Source organism: Odontesthes bonariensis, chromosome 12, assembly GCF_027942865.1.
Source record: "Odontesthes bonariensis isolate fOdoBon6 chromosome 12, fOdoBon6.hap1, whole genome shotgun sequence".
Lineage (NCBI taxonomy): Eukaryota > Metazoa > Chordata > Actinopteri > Atheriniformes > Atherinopsidae > Odontesthes > Odontesthes bonariensis.
Window position 1 is genome coordinate 7,026,450 of NC_134517.1, and position 14,815 is coordinate 7,041,264.

The window sequence follows — 14,815 nt, forward strand, 5'->3', positions numbered from 1 at the left end:
GGCCGTCATCCAGACGGAACTCCTGGAGAAGGCGGTGATTTAATTTTTTTATTTTATTTAGTCAGGGACCATGTGCAAAGTACATTAATTACAAAGTAAAGAGATGACCTGCACCAGATTGTAGCTTAGAAGCTAATTTCCATCTGCAGTCCCATCCGCATGTCACAGACACGACTCCATTTCAGCTGCGGAGCGCCTGCCCATCTGTCTCCAGCTGTCGTCCAGAATCTCAACGCTGATAGGCTGTCTGGCGCGAATATTTCGCCAAAGTTGGATTTTTTGAACTTGCGCGAATTGCATATTTTCACTCGCGCGGCGGCCACCGCACCGCCTCACCGCTCCTCATCGCGCCTCATCGCGCCGCCGGCTCGAATCCGCGTCTAATCGCGTCTTTGCATTGACTTTGTATGTAATCGCGTCGCCCGACCGCGTCTGGTGTGACGGTGCGTTCACACCAAACGCGATGCGAATATTCGCACCGCCTTCATCGCGCGATCGTTGCCGCAGGTGTAAATTAAATTCCATCGCCTCAAACGCCTCTTTCGCGCGAGTAAAAAACGAGTGAATAGCTCAAGGGGCTATCCATGGCTGATCGCGTCCTTGTACCTGCTGTGGCAGTCCGAGATTCGTCTGAAACGCACACGCCGTCGTGTCTGGGTCAGTGACATCATCCGGTGGTGCATTCAGCTCGGATAATTTCATCGCCTTCTCCAGGAGTTGCGTCTGGATGACGGCCGCCTCGAGCGGCACCCCAGGCCCACCAGGACCCAGCCCGACGACCCGCTCGGGAGGACCGGCACCTGCAGCCGGCGTCCCGCCGAGAGATCACCGATCCTCCCGAGCAGGCCACCAAACTGGGTCCCGGCGAGCCCGAAACACCGCTGGAAGCGGCCGCCACGGGAGGATCGGTGCCGTGATCTCTCGGCGGGACGCCGGCTGCAGGCGCTCCGCAGCTGGGCCGCGGCTCCGTTTCAGCTGCGGGGCGCCTGTGGCATGGTGTCCTGCCGAGAGATCGCGGCGCCGGTCCTCCATGAGTTCCGTCTGGATGACGGCCGCCTCCAGCGGCACCCCAGGCCCACCAGGACCCAGCCCGACGACCCGCTCGGGAGGACCGGAGCCGCGATCTCTCGGCAGGACACCATGCCACAGGCGCCCCGCAGCTGAAACGGAGCCGCGGCCCAGCTACAGAGTGCCTGCAGCCGGCGTCCCGCCGAGAGATCACGGCACCGATCCTCCGTGGCGGCCGCTTCCAGCGTGTTTCGGGCTCGCCGGGACCCAGTTTGGTGGCCTGCTCGGAGGCGGCCGTCATCCAGACGGAACTCCTGGAGAAGGCGGTGATTACATTTTTTTATTTTATTTAGTCAGGGACCATGTGCAAAGTACATTAATAACAAAGTAAAGAGATGACCTGCACCAGATTGTAGCTTAGAAGCTAATTTCCATCTGCAGTCCCATCTGCATGTCACAGACAGCGCCTGTCCATCTGTCTCCACGTCACTGTCGTCCAGAATCTCAACGCTGATAGGCTGTCTGACGCGAATATTTCGCCAAAGTTGGATTTTTTGAACTCGCGCGAATCGCATATTTTCACTCGCGCGGCGGCCACCGCATCACCGCACCGCCTCACCGCTCCTCACCGCGCCGCCCGACCGCTCCTCATCGCGCCGCCGGCTCGAATCCGCGTCTAATCGCGTCTTTGCATTGACTTTGTATGTAATCGCGTCGCCCGACCGCGTCTGGTGTGAACGCACCGTGAGAGGGATGAAAGCAGCAACAGTGCGCATGAAATATTTAGATAGGACAGTATGCTATGATCACTTTTATAGAGACAGTCTTCTCACATCTCTACAACACTTGGAGCCACGTAGTGGTTGTGTAAGACATGATGGTGGCGGATGGAAGCAGCTGAAATAATCCCTTTTCTACATGTTCAGAAGCTGAGGAGAAGAAGAAAATACTGCAGTTAATTATTATAGGTGAAATTGCAGAAGAGGGGAGTTTGAACAGTGCTGTTATTATTGCATAACTGGTCTGTCAGATTCCTCTGAACAGCTGATCACATGTCAGATTATCAGATTACTTCTGCTGTGTGTATCTGTGTGTTTACGTGTCTGCAGCAGTTCACATTTGTGCTATGATGCACAGATCTTTTTAGGCGTAATCTAGTAAGATTGCCATCTCAAGATTTTATGGAAAAGCACCAGGGGGTGTGATTCACACACAGCACTGACACAATCGGTAGCGAACAAATTAGTTGATTAGGTATGTTGACAGCAGTGCATTCTGTAACTTATGCAGCATGTTTGCAGTTACATGTACAGTTTGGGTAGATTGTGTGTGACTGCCTGTATTGACTCTATGGAGACCTTTTGCAACTGATGGTCTTGTGTGTTCACTGCAGGCAAGTTATGTACCTCACACGAGTTTGCATGTGGATTTTGTTATTATTATAGCTGCTAAGGACTTTACCATTGTGTATATTATATCAGCATTTAAAAGTGCCTATATTGAGTGTGTTGTGTTCGTGGGATGTGACGGTGTTTCGGAGAAGTTGGCACACTGTTTGTGGGTAACTTGTTGATGTTGTTAAGTGGACGGTAACGTTGTATGAAAGTGAGGTATACTTGTGATCGTGTGTTCTGTCTTTTTTTTTCTGTGTGATCTCTTGAGTCTTTGCTTCATTGCAGATTTATTCATAACTTTAAATTTTATCAGAACGTTTCTGTTGTGGTGACCACAGTTGACGTTTGGTTTGGAGTATTAGTTGCTGCTTTTGGTTTGAGTAGTCACCCAGATAGCAAACGGACTCCGGAACGGATCCGTTCCGGATTTAAGGTAGACTCAGGAACGGATCTGCCCCGGAGTCCACTGCTATCTGGGCACTTTGTGAGTAATCTGGTTTGTAGTTGTTGGGCACCATGTTTTGTCACTCTCATGTTGCTACTTTTTGTGTTCAGTCCGACTATGTCTTTGAGAGCCCAATAATCAAGTGCATGTATATTTGGGCAAATCCTCTTAAACCATTTAGAATTGAGTTGTTCTGCTGTTGTCAGTAGTAGTTGAGTAGACATGTGAATATCTGACTAAGCTATGCCTCATTTCTCCAGCCTTTGCAGTGGCAGTCTGTTTAGTCTTCATATGATTCAGTTCCTTTGCTATATTTCTTCAGTTTCAGTAATGTGTTCAGTGGTCATATCTTACTGTTTTGTTTCTGGTAGGTATAGTTTGTGTTTATCTTAAATTTGAAGAAAGTCTCCGGATTCTATCACCCTTTTTGATCTGAGTGACCTCACTTCAGTTCATTTTGGCCAGTTGATCACTTTCCTGACTGGTAATAGTTTGAGAGATTTTCCTGCTGCTTGGGCCTCTTGGTTGCAGTGGGGTGACATAGTCTTGGGTGATACATGAGCTTCCTTGTCCCATCTGTAACATTTTCTGTTGTTTATGTTTGCATCTACCATATTTGCATTCTTTCTCCCAGTTCTGACTCAACACTCATTATTATTCTTAAAATACAAGTTTAATTCAGCTGCAAATTGGTTAATTGTTGAAAATAAGAATTTACCCACAGATGGCCTAGGTGTTAGGAGATGAGAACAGGCTGATGCTCGTCAGAGGGAGCGCACTGGTGTGCTTGACACTGGTAGTTAGCCAGCCAAACTGATCCATCATGGATGATGATGGATAACACTCCCCCTACTGTGTTCATGTGACCCAGTCACCACAGGAGAGTTAACAAGTCCACATGAACTCTGACCCCTGCCCTCCTCTTTGAGCTGGTCTGAGTGGGGAAGTGAGGCAGTGGAGCCTAACGCAGTGAGGTACCTTCAGCCACATTTCTTCCATAAGAGCCTCTCAACTTGTCTGTATAAAAACATCTTGTGGACATGTCCTGACGTGGTATTACACAGCATCAGACAAAAGATGCCTCATCTCAGTGTTCATGGTGAACTTTATGTGCAGTCTGAGATGGGCCTTGCAATGTAAATTTGACTCTAAAGGTGTTTGTATTTGAAGTGATGATTTCAAACTACTTGTAACTTCTTATTGCAATGCATTACATATTCAGGATAGAGAAACTGATTCGTACATGAGTTCACCTTCAGGCTCATTTCAGCTTTATTGACTGCTGCTGTGTCAAGATGGATCATGTCAAGACAACTTCTGTGACTCCAGTTTCTCTGTACAATGAGTTTTTTTGTGATGATTGTTACCCTAATGAACTGGCTCTTTACTAAACAAAAAATCAGACACATTCCATATCCCTGGAGTCATTGGTGAGATTAAGTTATGCTTGAATGAACCGTGAAACCACCAAAAGCCTATTTTTGTATGTACACTTTTGATATGATAAATAAAAGATTTGTGCATGCAGAGAGCATTGATAAAGATCCATTGTTTTTCTTGGTCATTCGCAGGGTTCTACCAAATCCTCGAAGAGCATGGAGTCACGGCGCAGGCCATCAAGGTAGCTCCTTTCCTCTTACGTCTCCTCTCATCCTTTCCTTTGTTTCGTCTCCACTTTCCTCTGTTTCACATTCCTCTCTAATTTCCTAAACTTTGTTTTCCTCTCCTTGTATTTGTCTCCTCTTCTACTACTTTTTTCCACTTAAAAGGCTTCATTTGTCTTATTGGATTGTACATTGTTGAATTAGTTAAAGAACAAATCTCCTGTGTTATCGCCAAATCAGATGGATAATAAAAGAGGATAAGCAAATATCAATGTGAACTTTAAACAATCACATTCAGCCTTCGAGACTCGAAGAATTTGTAATTGAAAAGTTTCGGTGTAACACGATATTTGCGGATTTTACCAAGGGAATAAGCAAAGCAGCATGCCCCTCTGTTGAACTGGACCTCTCACTGTTTTGTTGGACAAAAAGATATTTGGTGCCGACCCTTTTCACCTCAATTCTTCATTAGTCACAGATGTTGTCAGTTGTGTAATTAAAACTTATACATACGCACACACACACACAACATTAGGTCATGTGTTGAGCTGGACTGACAGTTCTGTTGCTGCAATCAGAGAGTCAGTCAGAAATATTAAAACAATGCCGCGTCAGGTCGATTGCTGATTTTTACAGCGCGTGCAAATCGCTTGAGAGTCAGTATAGCTGACGGTGAAACATTAGCACTTTCACAACACTTAAAAGATCTTCTACCCCTGAAGATACCAAGCAATGAAGCATGCCAGTTGTTGGTGAATGTGTGCAACAGTAGGAAGTCGTCATTATCACATTTTTCATTTCAAGACTCTCCACACAATGGCCCTCATTTATCAAACTTGCGTAAGACGAAAAACATGCGTAGGTCGTGTGTACGTTCTTTTCTGCGCAAAGGTTGGCATTTATCAAATCCATCGTGAGCGCAGAAAAGATGAAATCGCCACGACAGGTCTGAAGCCGTGTACGCACTTTTCCATTTTGACTTGCGGTGACTGCAATAGCATACATAAACAGCAGCGTCACTAGTGCGTGCCTCATGAGTCGCAACAAATCTCTAGGTTAAAATTACAGACTTATCACTTCAAAGAAGGCCCATGTTTTATTTGACTTCAACATAAATATAAACATAAACGCAAATTAAATAAATTAAACAAGTACAACTCCGTAATTGGAAGAGTGATGGCTCATTATTCAACCGCGCACCCTCACACCGAACGCATACGCGCACGCGTGCCACTGTGGAGAGGTTAGGGCTCCTAAAGGGCAGGTGGATCTGTCTCTCGGCTGCGGGGGGAACCCTTCTATATACGCCCGAAAAGGTATGCAATATTATTATTGCATGCGGGGTTCTCCATGCATTGCCCAAAAAAATGGAGTGCCATTTCCAGATGTACATCCAGAGGACCCTGTACCCAGAGATCCCTACCACCAGCCTGCACAGCCAAGAGCGCTCAGGAGGAGAGAGGAACTTATTCAGCGATTCTGACTTTTGGTAAGCATTCTGTTATTCAAGGAAAAAAGACGTAGCTCCGATCAGGCCAGCCACCCTCTCCTCCAAGGCACTCAAATCCAAACCTGGATCGGAGCTCCCCCCCCGTTTGTGACATGCTGCGTCGGAGAGCTGCGACGTTCTTTGGTGGCAAATTTCATATCGGACCACTTCTTCCTGATCTTATTGGAGAAAAAGTAAAACATCGTTCAATTTTAGATTTCATTTAATCTGGAGTTTATCACATTTTATTGACCATCACAGTAGGGGAAAATACATAACTCGTCCGGTCTGCGATTTACATTGCCAACGCTGTTGACAGCCGTCCCAGCTGTCAACAGCATTGACAGCGTTGACAGCGTTTCTTTGCCGCCTTTCGTCTATCCATGTCGCAAATTCTAGAGGTGCGGCCTCTCAACCCCCTTTTGTAGAAGGCGTGATTAGGATAATTACGATGGATATCAGCCGCCGGATTTATCAACAGCCGCTCGGTCTTACGATGGGATTGGTGTGGTACGCATGTTCTGTAAATCTCACTTGAGCCTCTGCGTACAACGAGTTCTCCGCTCATATCAACGATGCTTTCTACGACGGCTTGATAAATGAGGGCCAATGTCCAGTGGGGACAGGTAAGGACTGCCGGTAGGCTAGTCCAATGTTGCTGTAAAATCTCAGTGAACTTTTCATCATTAATGTTTCCCCTTAAAGAAGTGTATGAGCTTTGCCAAGAGCACTGGTAGAACTCCATGCCATCACAGAGCCTGGCTATTAGACCTGTCGCTGATAACCATCTGAGTGCTCTTTTTGGTCTTGAGCACACAGCGTCCATTTCTTCAAAAAAGGAAAATCTTGAATACTGATTGGTCTGATCACAATACATGTTTCCACTCTGTGATGGTCCATCCCAGATGCATCAGAGCCCAGAGGAATCAAGGCTAGTTCTGGACAAAGTTAACATAAAGATTAATTTATGCACAAAGTTCAAGTGCTACGTTTTAATTGCAACTCTGTATTGTAATGATTGACACAGTTTTCCAACAGTAATCCCTCCCCAGGTGAATATATCAGATATTGATAAATATCAGCTCTTGACGTAGTGCAGTCTAAGGGATCAGAGATTCCGGGTGTCTATTTCACTTATTAATTTATGTATTTCTTGTCAGTTACTTTCTTTACCATCTTAACTTTTTATTGGTTAACTACTGCTGTACCACTGCAGTGCTTATCATATTCTTACAAATAGTTCACCACAGCTGCTTACAAGCAACAAGATTTCCACATCAACCAACACCATCGACCAACTCAAACAATCACTGAAAGAATATATTGAGACACAGCCTGTTTTCAGTGAAGTAAACAAATCAGATGACACTGAAGTTCATTGTGCTTTTTACAGATGACTTGTTTGGGATTAACTTTGCAATGCTTTTATTTTATGTAAAGCACTTTGAACTGTTTGTACATGAAATGTGCTATATAAATAAATTTGATTTGATTTGATTTACTAATAACCAGAGCTAACAATGTACAATTAACTTTCAGACTTTTTTTTTTGGCACCTGTGGTGAATGTACAGCAACAGGCTATGAGCAACACTTTGACTGTGAACTTTAAAAGTTTGTTCGGGCCAGCTGACAAATCTGAGTTAAGCATTCACTCTTCTTTTGATTCTGCTTTTGGTCTCTACTAGGGATGCACCGATACTGGTATTGGGTATCGGGCCGATACTATTCTAATATACTCGTACTCGTTTAAGTTAACCGATACCATGAACCGAGACCAATTTTTTTGCATGAAGACCGCGATCAGAGAATGGCTTGTCATTTTTGTTGTATTTCTTTAGATTGGCGGCTAGGGGAGATGTCGAGCTAATCAGGAACAGTGTGGTTAAGCTTGTGAGACCGAAACCTGTCTTCCAATTCATTGCATTTTTTTGGGGGTAGAAGTATCGGTATCGGTACTCGGTATCGGCAAGTACTCAGATCCAAGTATCGGTATCGTATCGGTTTGAAAAAAAGTGGTATCGGTGCATCCCTAGTCTCCACTAATCCACTGGCTGGTAAAAACTGTTAGCTAACCGTGTCTGGTAAAACAGGAAATATATAGTGCATTGGTTACATTCTAGATTTTTGTTGATTCGCATCCTTCAGTTGTTAACATTTTAACTGTTTGTTCGATAAACCCTACAAAACAAAACTTCAATCAAATCAATCAAGGTTCTGCCGTTAATCTTGTGGATTCACCTTACAGGTCAAGAGAGAATTATTCACCATAAAAGCCTAATTTCAACTATGCAGTCCGGTACAGGTCGGTTCAGAACGGTTCGCTTATTTCAGTGTTTCCATTACCACAAAAGCGTACCGGTCCCATGGAACCTGTTACCATTTTTGTAACCCTCCTGCTTTGGGTACCGAGCACACAGGACCGGTTCCAGGCTCTGCTCTCCGTTGTTGGTGAGGAGGCTGTGCAGCGGGAGCTTGATGGTGCTGTGCGAAACGAAAAAGTTTTCCAGCTGATTGCCGCAAAAATGGCAGAGAGTGGTTTCAACCGGACCGCGAGCCAGTGTCGCATTAAGCTGAAGAAGCTTGGAGGTGGTTCCAAATTATGGATGTTATTTGTTATTTGCTGTTATTTGCTATTAACACTTTGGCATGCACTCCGCCCACCCCTGAGGGTCCCCTTTGTACAGTGGGAACGCAAAGCTGACCCCAAAGCGACCCGACCCGTACCGTACCATTCTGAACCGACCCGTACCAGACTGCATAGTGGAAACAAGGCTTTAGAAAGTATGACAGGTCTGGTTAGAGCACTGCATTTAACTGTATTTTAAGTGGAGGAGGGTGAAGTCCTTGAAGTTGACTGTTATTAGTAAGAAATGTCTGGCAAGATTTCTTTACGGCCTAATGTCTCGGGTTTGCTGATAAAACATTCCTTGCTCACAGTTTGACTTTGTCCAGATGAGATCACTGCAGCTCTGAAATTGAGCGTGTGGAGATAATGCTTCATTCATCAAATGCGATATGCTGAAAGAGAGCAATCACTTAATCTTTTCAGCTGATGAGAAGTTGGTTGGCTCTAAGCCGACCAACACATGCTGGTGGATCTGGAAGAGGACCAAACCACACTCTTATAGACTCTGGCTGCACACTGCAGTGAAAGACGTCCATGTGCAGAAAGAGAAAAGGAAATAGACAAGAAGAATAACCAAGAAAGATGGAACAGTTAGAAAGAATGAGAGGAGATGGAAGTAAAAGCGATATTATAAACCAACATTCTTCTGAAAACTTTTAAGTTTGAGACATCTTTGTTGGCATGCCGGAGACATGTGCAACATATTAATTTCTCCTCTTTCTATTGTGAATTATTTCCAGTAAGCACATTTTGAGTGTGTCCAGATGTACAATACAGAGCAGGTTACAGTACTGGTACAGTAAAGCTGGAGTGATCCTCTCTCTCAGACATATGAGCAGTTCCCTCGGGGACAACTCACAGCTGACAAATGTGGGAAATATGCCGCAGTCTGGGTCCAGACTCTCCTCGCCTTCTCATCTCACTCTACATGGTTACTCAGTTCTCTGACTTATTTCTGTGGAGGCAAAAGTTTGAAAGTGAGCCAAGGTCCATAAAGGGATATTTCACACCAGAATGATGGAAAACTGATTGTTACTTTTGTAACAGTAAGTAAGAGAAATCTTGAAATGAAAGCAGACATGTTTTTGGAGCAATCACCCTTTCACTGCCAAGAGCTGGATATCACTATCCGTTCATCTAAGAGTATTAATTGGAAATACTGGGAAATGGCTAGACCTGCTTTGTACAAAAAAGAAATTGTCAAAACAACGAGGCGCTTTAGGTATTTCTTTACATTCTGTATTTTTTTAACCGAAGTCTGAATGCTTTTTTTTTTTAGAAAAAAATCATCTGCTCTGTCATTTTTTCTTTTATAGCAAAGAGCCTGAGACCAAATAATCGAACAGATTATAAGGATAAATGAATCCATTTTTTTTCCCAGTGGGTTGTTCCTTTACGGTTTCCTTCGTCTGGATCCGGCTCTTGTTCATTCCAACCCTTTGACCTGATTTGACACAGACAAACCAGACTCTGTAAAATATCTTCTCAGCCAAATTCTACAAAATCCCTTTTCCTCATTAAATTTATCACAAGTTGTTGTTTTTGTGAGGTCCACACATTCCTCTGGTGTCTTCATCACATTAATCACTGTCTTCCCCTCAAAGTCTCACAACATAACACATGTTTATAGAGTACCCTTATAGTGTGGACATAAGCTTGAAACCTACTGGGATTGAGTGTTATTGTAGATTTGTTACTCATATGAAGTGTTGCCCTCTCCATATTAGGATATTTGTTCCTTTTAGGCTTGATGGAAGAATGTCTCTGAAATTTAATTTGCCACCCTCAATGACATTCTGAACAAGTGTGAAAATGACGCAACCACATAGTTTTATGCTTTGACTGGGCATGGAATGACTCATGTTAGAACACACTAACCTGACATTCTGTTTTATTAAGATGCATCTTGTGATTTCCATGAAAGAAATGACTGTTCCATAATATTTCATGGGAAAGAATCAGGAGTGAGTGAGGGGAATTTTATTTGGGGAGAACATAAAGTCATGTGTGTGCTTTTGAACAAAGACTAATTTTAATATATACAGTAGCACAATTGGCACATTAACCAAATCACTGTCCACAAACTGTGGCTGGTACACCAGGACCATTCATCACTTGAAATGAGTCACAAAAACTCTGTCTACCTATAGTAAGGTGTAAGGTGGAGGCTCAATTGTCATGTCAATGTAGAAGTGGTAAAATAACTGAAAACTCATATTCAGACAAATAATATAACCATATGTGCCGCATTCACAGGTGCTGCATTAGTTTGGGGTATTAAACGGGTTACATCTGACATTTGTAGTCCTGTGGTGTATATCAGGTTTTTTAGTGCACAACTTCAGTCACCAATTTGTTATGGATTTCTGTTTAGGAGTGCGAGTCTGCTGCAGGCCCTGGAGGAGAACTACGAGCTGGACTTGGTCTACATCACAGAGAGGATCATCTCCGTGTCTTTCCCCAGCAGTGTGGAGGAGCAGAGCTATGCTGCCAACCTGAGGGAGGTTGCTTCCATGCTGCTCTCCAAACATGGCCACAACTACCTGGTACAGTTCCAAAATAGTTATCCTTATTAGTTTCAGTTAAGGTGTGTGCAATGAAATAATTCAACCTTTTCAGACCTGCTCTCATCAACCGAGTGTACCAGTTCAAACCACAAACTCACAAAAACAAAATTGTTGTTAATCATCTGCATCGTCGAGGTGGTCGGCAGCGAAGTGGGTTAAGCAGCTGCCCCATGTACAGAGGCTACAGTCCTCGCTCCAGCTGGCCCCGGTTCGACTCCCGCACTGAGCGGCCCTGTGCTGCGTGTCTTTCCCCTCTCTATGCCCCCTGCTTCCTGTCTCTCTCAAACTGTCCTAACATTAAAGGCATAAAAAGCCCCAAAAAATACTTAAAAAATAAAAATCATCTGCATTGTCAAACTGTTCATTTGGCACTCCTTTTTAAGACAAAAAACAGACTGCAAAATTCCAGACTCTCATATTTGACTAAATTGAACCCATTGCTCCTGCTGTATAGTGCTATTAACTAATTATTTGCTGTAGTTTTAGAGGGTTCCCTGCAACACAGCACATAATGTAGTGTGGGACATTCTCCAGACTGAACTGCTGAGACGCAACTTCTTTGCTAAACAGTGTTTATCTAATCATAGCTTAGCAACCATAACTACACAAAACTGGTCTCTCACACTTATTTGCAAGATATTTTGTTCATTTATATTTGTGCATTTACTTACAAAAATGACGAGCCCTTCTATAATTATTTTCACATTAAAAAAATGTGGAAAGTCTAATATTAGCACGGCCTCCTAATTACTAACCTTAAGTAGTTAACCATGTTATCGTGTTGAGTTACAGATGTGGTTACATCATAAAAGCCCTGTTGTGGTAGCTGTTATAACACCAGTGCTAGATGCTAGCAACAGTTACAGAGTTTGGGTCAAAGGGCTGTGTAGCCTTTTTTTTTAATTTACCCAAGATAATCCTGTTAAGCCTCTTCTCTCAAGCGTACACGAAACATAGCCCACTGTTTAAAGTAAATGAGGAAGGATTCATTTTAAATTCCATTTTAACAGTGGAACTAACAGTTTATTTCTATGCCTCCTTCGTGGAAAATCAAGTAGCAACTGCAAAGCTAATAAGTTGTTGCAGTAGTTGTAGCTTTGTTATTTCATGGCACATTTTACATTACGCCTGAAAGAATAAAAAAGAAAATTCATGTTTTTAATTCCCTTGTTAGCTTGCTCTTAAAGCAATTAATATTTACCAGCAACAGTTGTCCTTCCAGCCTGAAATCGGAAGACAGTTTTTCACCTGTTCTGTGGGAAACTGAGGAACGATTGTTTAAAAAGTTAACATGAATTTAACCCTGCCACCCGTACAAGGTCTGAAATCTATTATAAGGGTAACCTGAGTGACGTTAAAGACTTATAGTCAACTTTGATGTATATGTTACGTAATAGTGTTTCTACCTCTTTTTCTTTAGCTCTTCAATCTCAGTGAGAAGCGTTATGACATAAGCCAGCTCAATCCAAAGGTGAACCTGAAAGTTTGTATGTCTCCTCTCCCATTTTATCATACATCATTTAGGACCACTAATCCCGATAGCAACCTCTCTCCTTCTCTCTCAGGTGCTGGACTTTGGCTGGCCTGACCACCATGCTCCTGCCCTCGACAAAATCTGCAGCATCTGCAAGGCCATGGACACTTGGCTGAGTGCGGACAGCCACAACGTGGTGGTGATACACAACAAGGTTAGACTTTATGTGCTTCTTTGGGTTGGGTTCTGCTCGATGAGGGTTAGGAAAACACAAATTAGGGCAGTAAGGCATAACAGTCATCAGTCCCCCTTAACAATGCCATAAAATCTGCGTTGACCAATATTTCCTGGTTGTTGCCTAAACTTACTTGCATCACATTAAACTCTTGTGGCAAGCCACACTCATCTGGCTCCTCAGTGTCCTGACACAAACCATAAAATCTCTATCCAAATACAACTACAATGCTGTTGTCCTAAAATGTAATACCTAATCGTTTTCACGTCAACCCCACTGTGTTACTGATTGTTTTTTTGCAACACAAGAATTAAACATGGGATCCTTGATGGTCATACCTCATTTCAACATGCTCCCACAGGGAGGTGACAAACAAGTCGGCTGCCATAACAACTGCTGTTGTTTTTTCTGCAAGTTGAATAACACATCTGATGATGAGAGCTTGGAAGTTGTGGTGGTCACTAAGGGAGCAGGCCATGTTGGTTTCCCACACATCAACAAATCATTTCCACTGGGCTGTTGAATCAACTGCGATATTTATAATGTGGAGCACACTCTCCACGGCGTTGTCAAATGAACAGAGTACTGTTTGACTGTTTTACTATAAAATTTTGTGTTGTTTTTAATATCACATCAACTTTCTTGTTCGTAGATTTATTTGCACGAATGACAGTTCGTTCAACTGAGAATAATCAACCGTAAAAATCTCCTTTTTTTTTTTATAAAGGATGGTCCAGTGTTTCCTATGCTGAAGAAGATAATAAAGGAAGCATTGGAGCTACTTTCCTTAATGTTTAGAGAATTCACCCTCTCATTATGGCTGACCCTTAGGGGGAAGAAATTACTGTTCTTCTCCTTCTTCACCATCGTTGTCCGGCTGCTCCCTTTATCCTCCCCTGTTACACCAACCACCTGCATGTCCTCTTTCACTCCATCCATGATTGTGCTCTGTATATTACCCTCTTTTTTTCCGGCCTGGCAGCTCAATATCCAGCATTCTTTGACCAGTATATCAACTATCCCTCTTCTGCATATTTTCTGAACTATCTCACCCTTGCCTGCCTCACAATGTCTTCAGACCAATCAGCCTGAGCTCTCCCCTTGATATGCAAGTTCTGTCCATTCCAGTCACTTCCAACATGAAACCACCTCCAGCTCCACATCATGTCTTTTTGTTTGCGCCTTCGTATCCAAACTATATATCACAGCTAGTCTCACAACCATCTTATAAACCTTACTGCATTCATGGTTCCATTATCATCAAAATTCCACGGATATAGTGATTTTATATTACCATGATGTAATACTATTATCCTATTTGCAGGAAGTTTTCACCATGACGGTTTTTCCGATTCTGTCTTTTATTTTCTGTACCGTGAATTTAAGGTCAGGATGTCCTCTTGTGCACTAAATTTGACCTTTTGCTTAGTCTTAATCTTAAGTCTCTTATGAACTTTTCAGTTTTATGAAAGGGCAACATTAATCACTGGAGTAATCCCGTAACACACTTAAACTGTAATTCTGTGTTTTTTAGGTCTGTAGTGAGGCCAGGGATTTGTTTACATTTGGATCATGAATTTTGCTTTAAACAAAACCTCAGAAAAAAATTGGGGCTTAAATAACGTCGGCATCATAGAAATCATAACAAGGCTGCTCTTTGCATGACTGATTATCTCAGATGGAAGATAAAATGCTTTGCTTACTCTGGCTTGATTGATGTCTTTTCAGGGCAACCGGGGCAGAACTGGAGTGGTGGTGGCGGCTTACATGCATTATAGCAACATATCTGCCAGGTAGGTCCAGAATCTCGTCTGCAGCTGGAGAGGTTGCATGTCACAGTGAGGATTAGGAGCAGAGAGGGAAATTGAGATAAGAGAGCACGGTTGGTCACAAGACTGAAGCCCACATCTCATCATAGATGTGATGATGTGTTTATTTAAATAGCACAAGTCCTGCACATTGCTTATCTTT

The 14,815-nt window shown here is 43.3% G+C and overlaps 1 protein-coding gene across 8 annotated transcripts in view; it reads left to right on the top strand.

Annotated features, from left to right (window-relative positions):
* tns1b (tensin 1b) overlaps positions 1–14,815 on the top strand; it is a 238,290-nt gene that overhangs the window by 163,549 nt on the left and 59,926 nt on the right. For all 8 annotated transcript variants that reach the window (XM_075479009.1, XM_075479008.1, XM_075479013.1 and 5 more), the window contains 5 exons: positions 4,419–4,468; positions 10,943–11,114; positions 12,556–12,606; positions 12,701–12,823; positions 14,573–14,637. In XM_075479009.1, the coding sequence (XP_075335124.1) occupies positions 4,419–4,468; positions 10,943–11,114; positions 12,556–12,606; positions 12,701–12,823; positions 14,573–14,637 (461 nt within the window). The remainder of the gene's footprint in view (positions 1–4,418; positions 4,469–10,942; positions 11,115–12,555; positions 12,607–12,700; positions 12,824–14,572; positions 14,638–14,815) is intronic.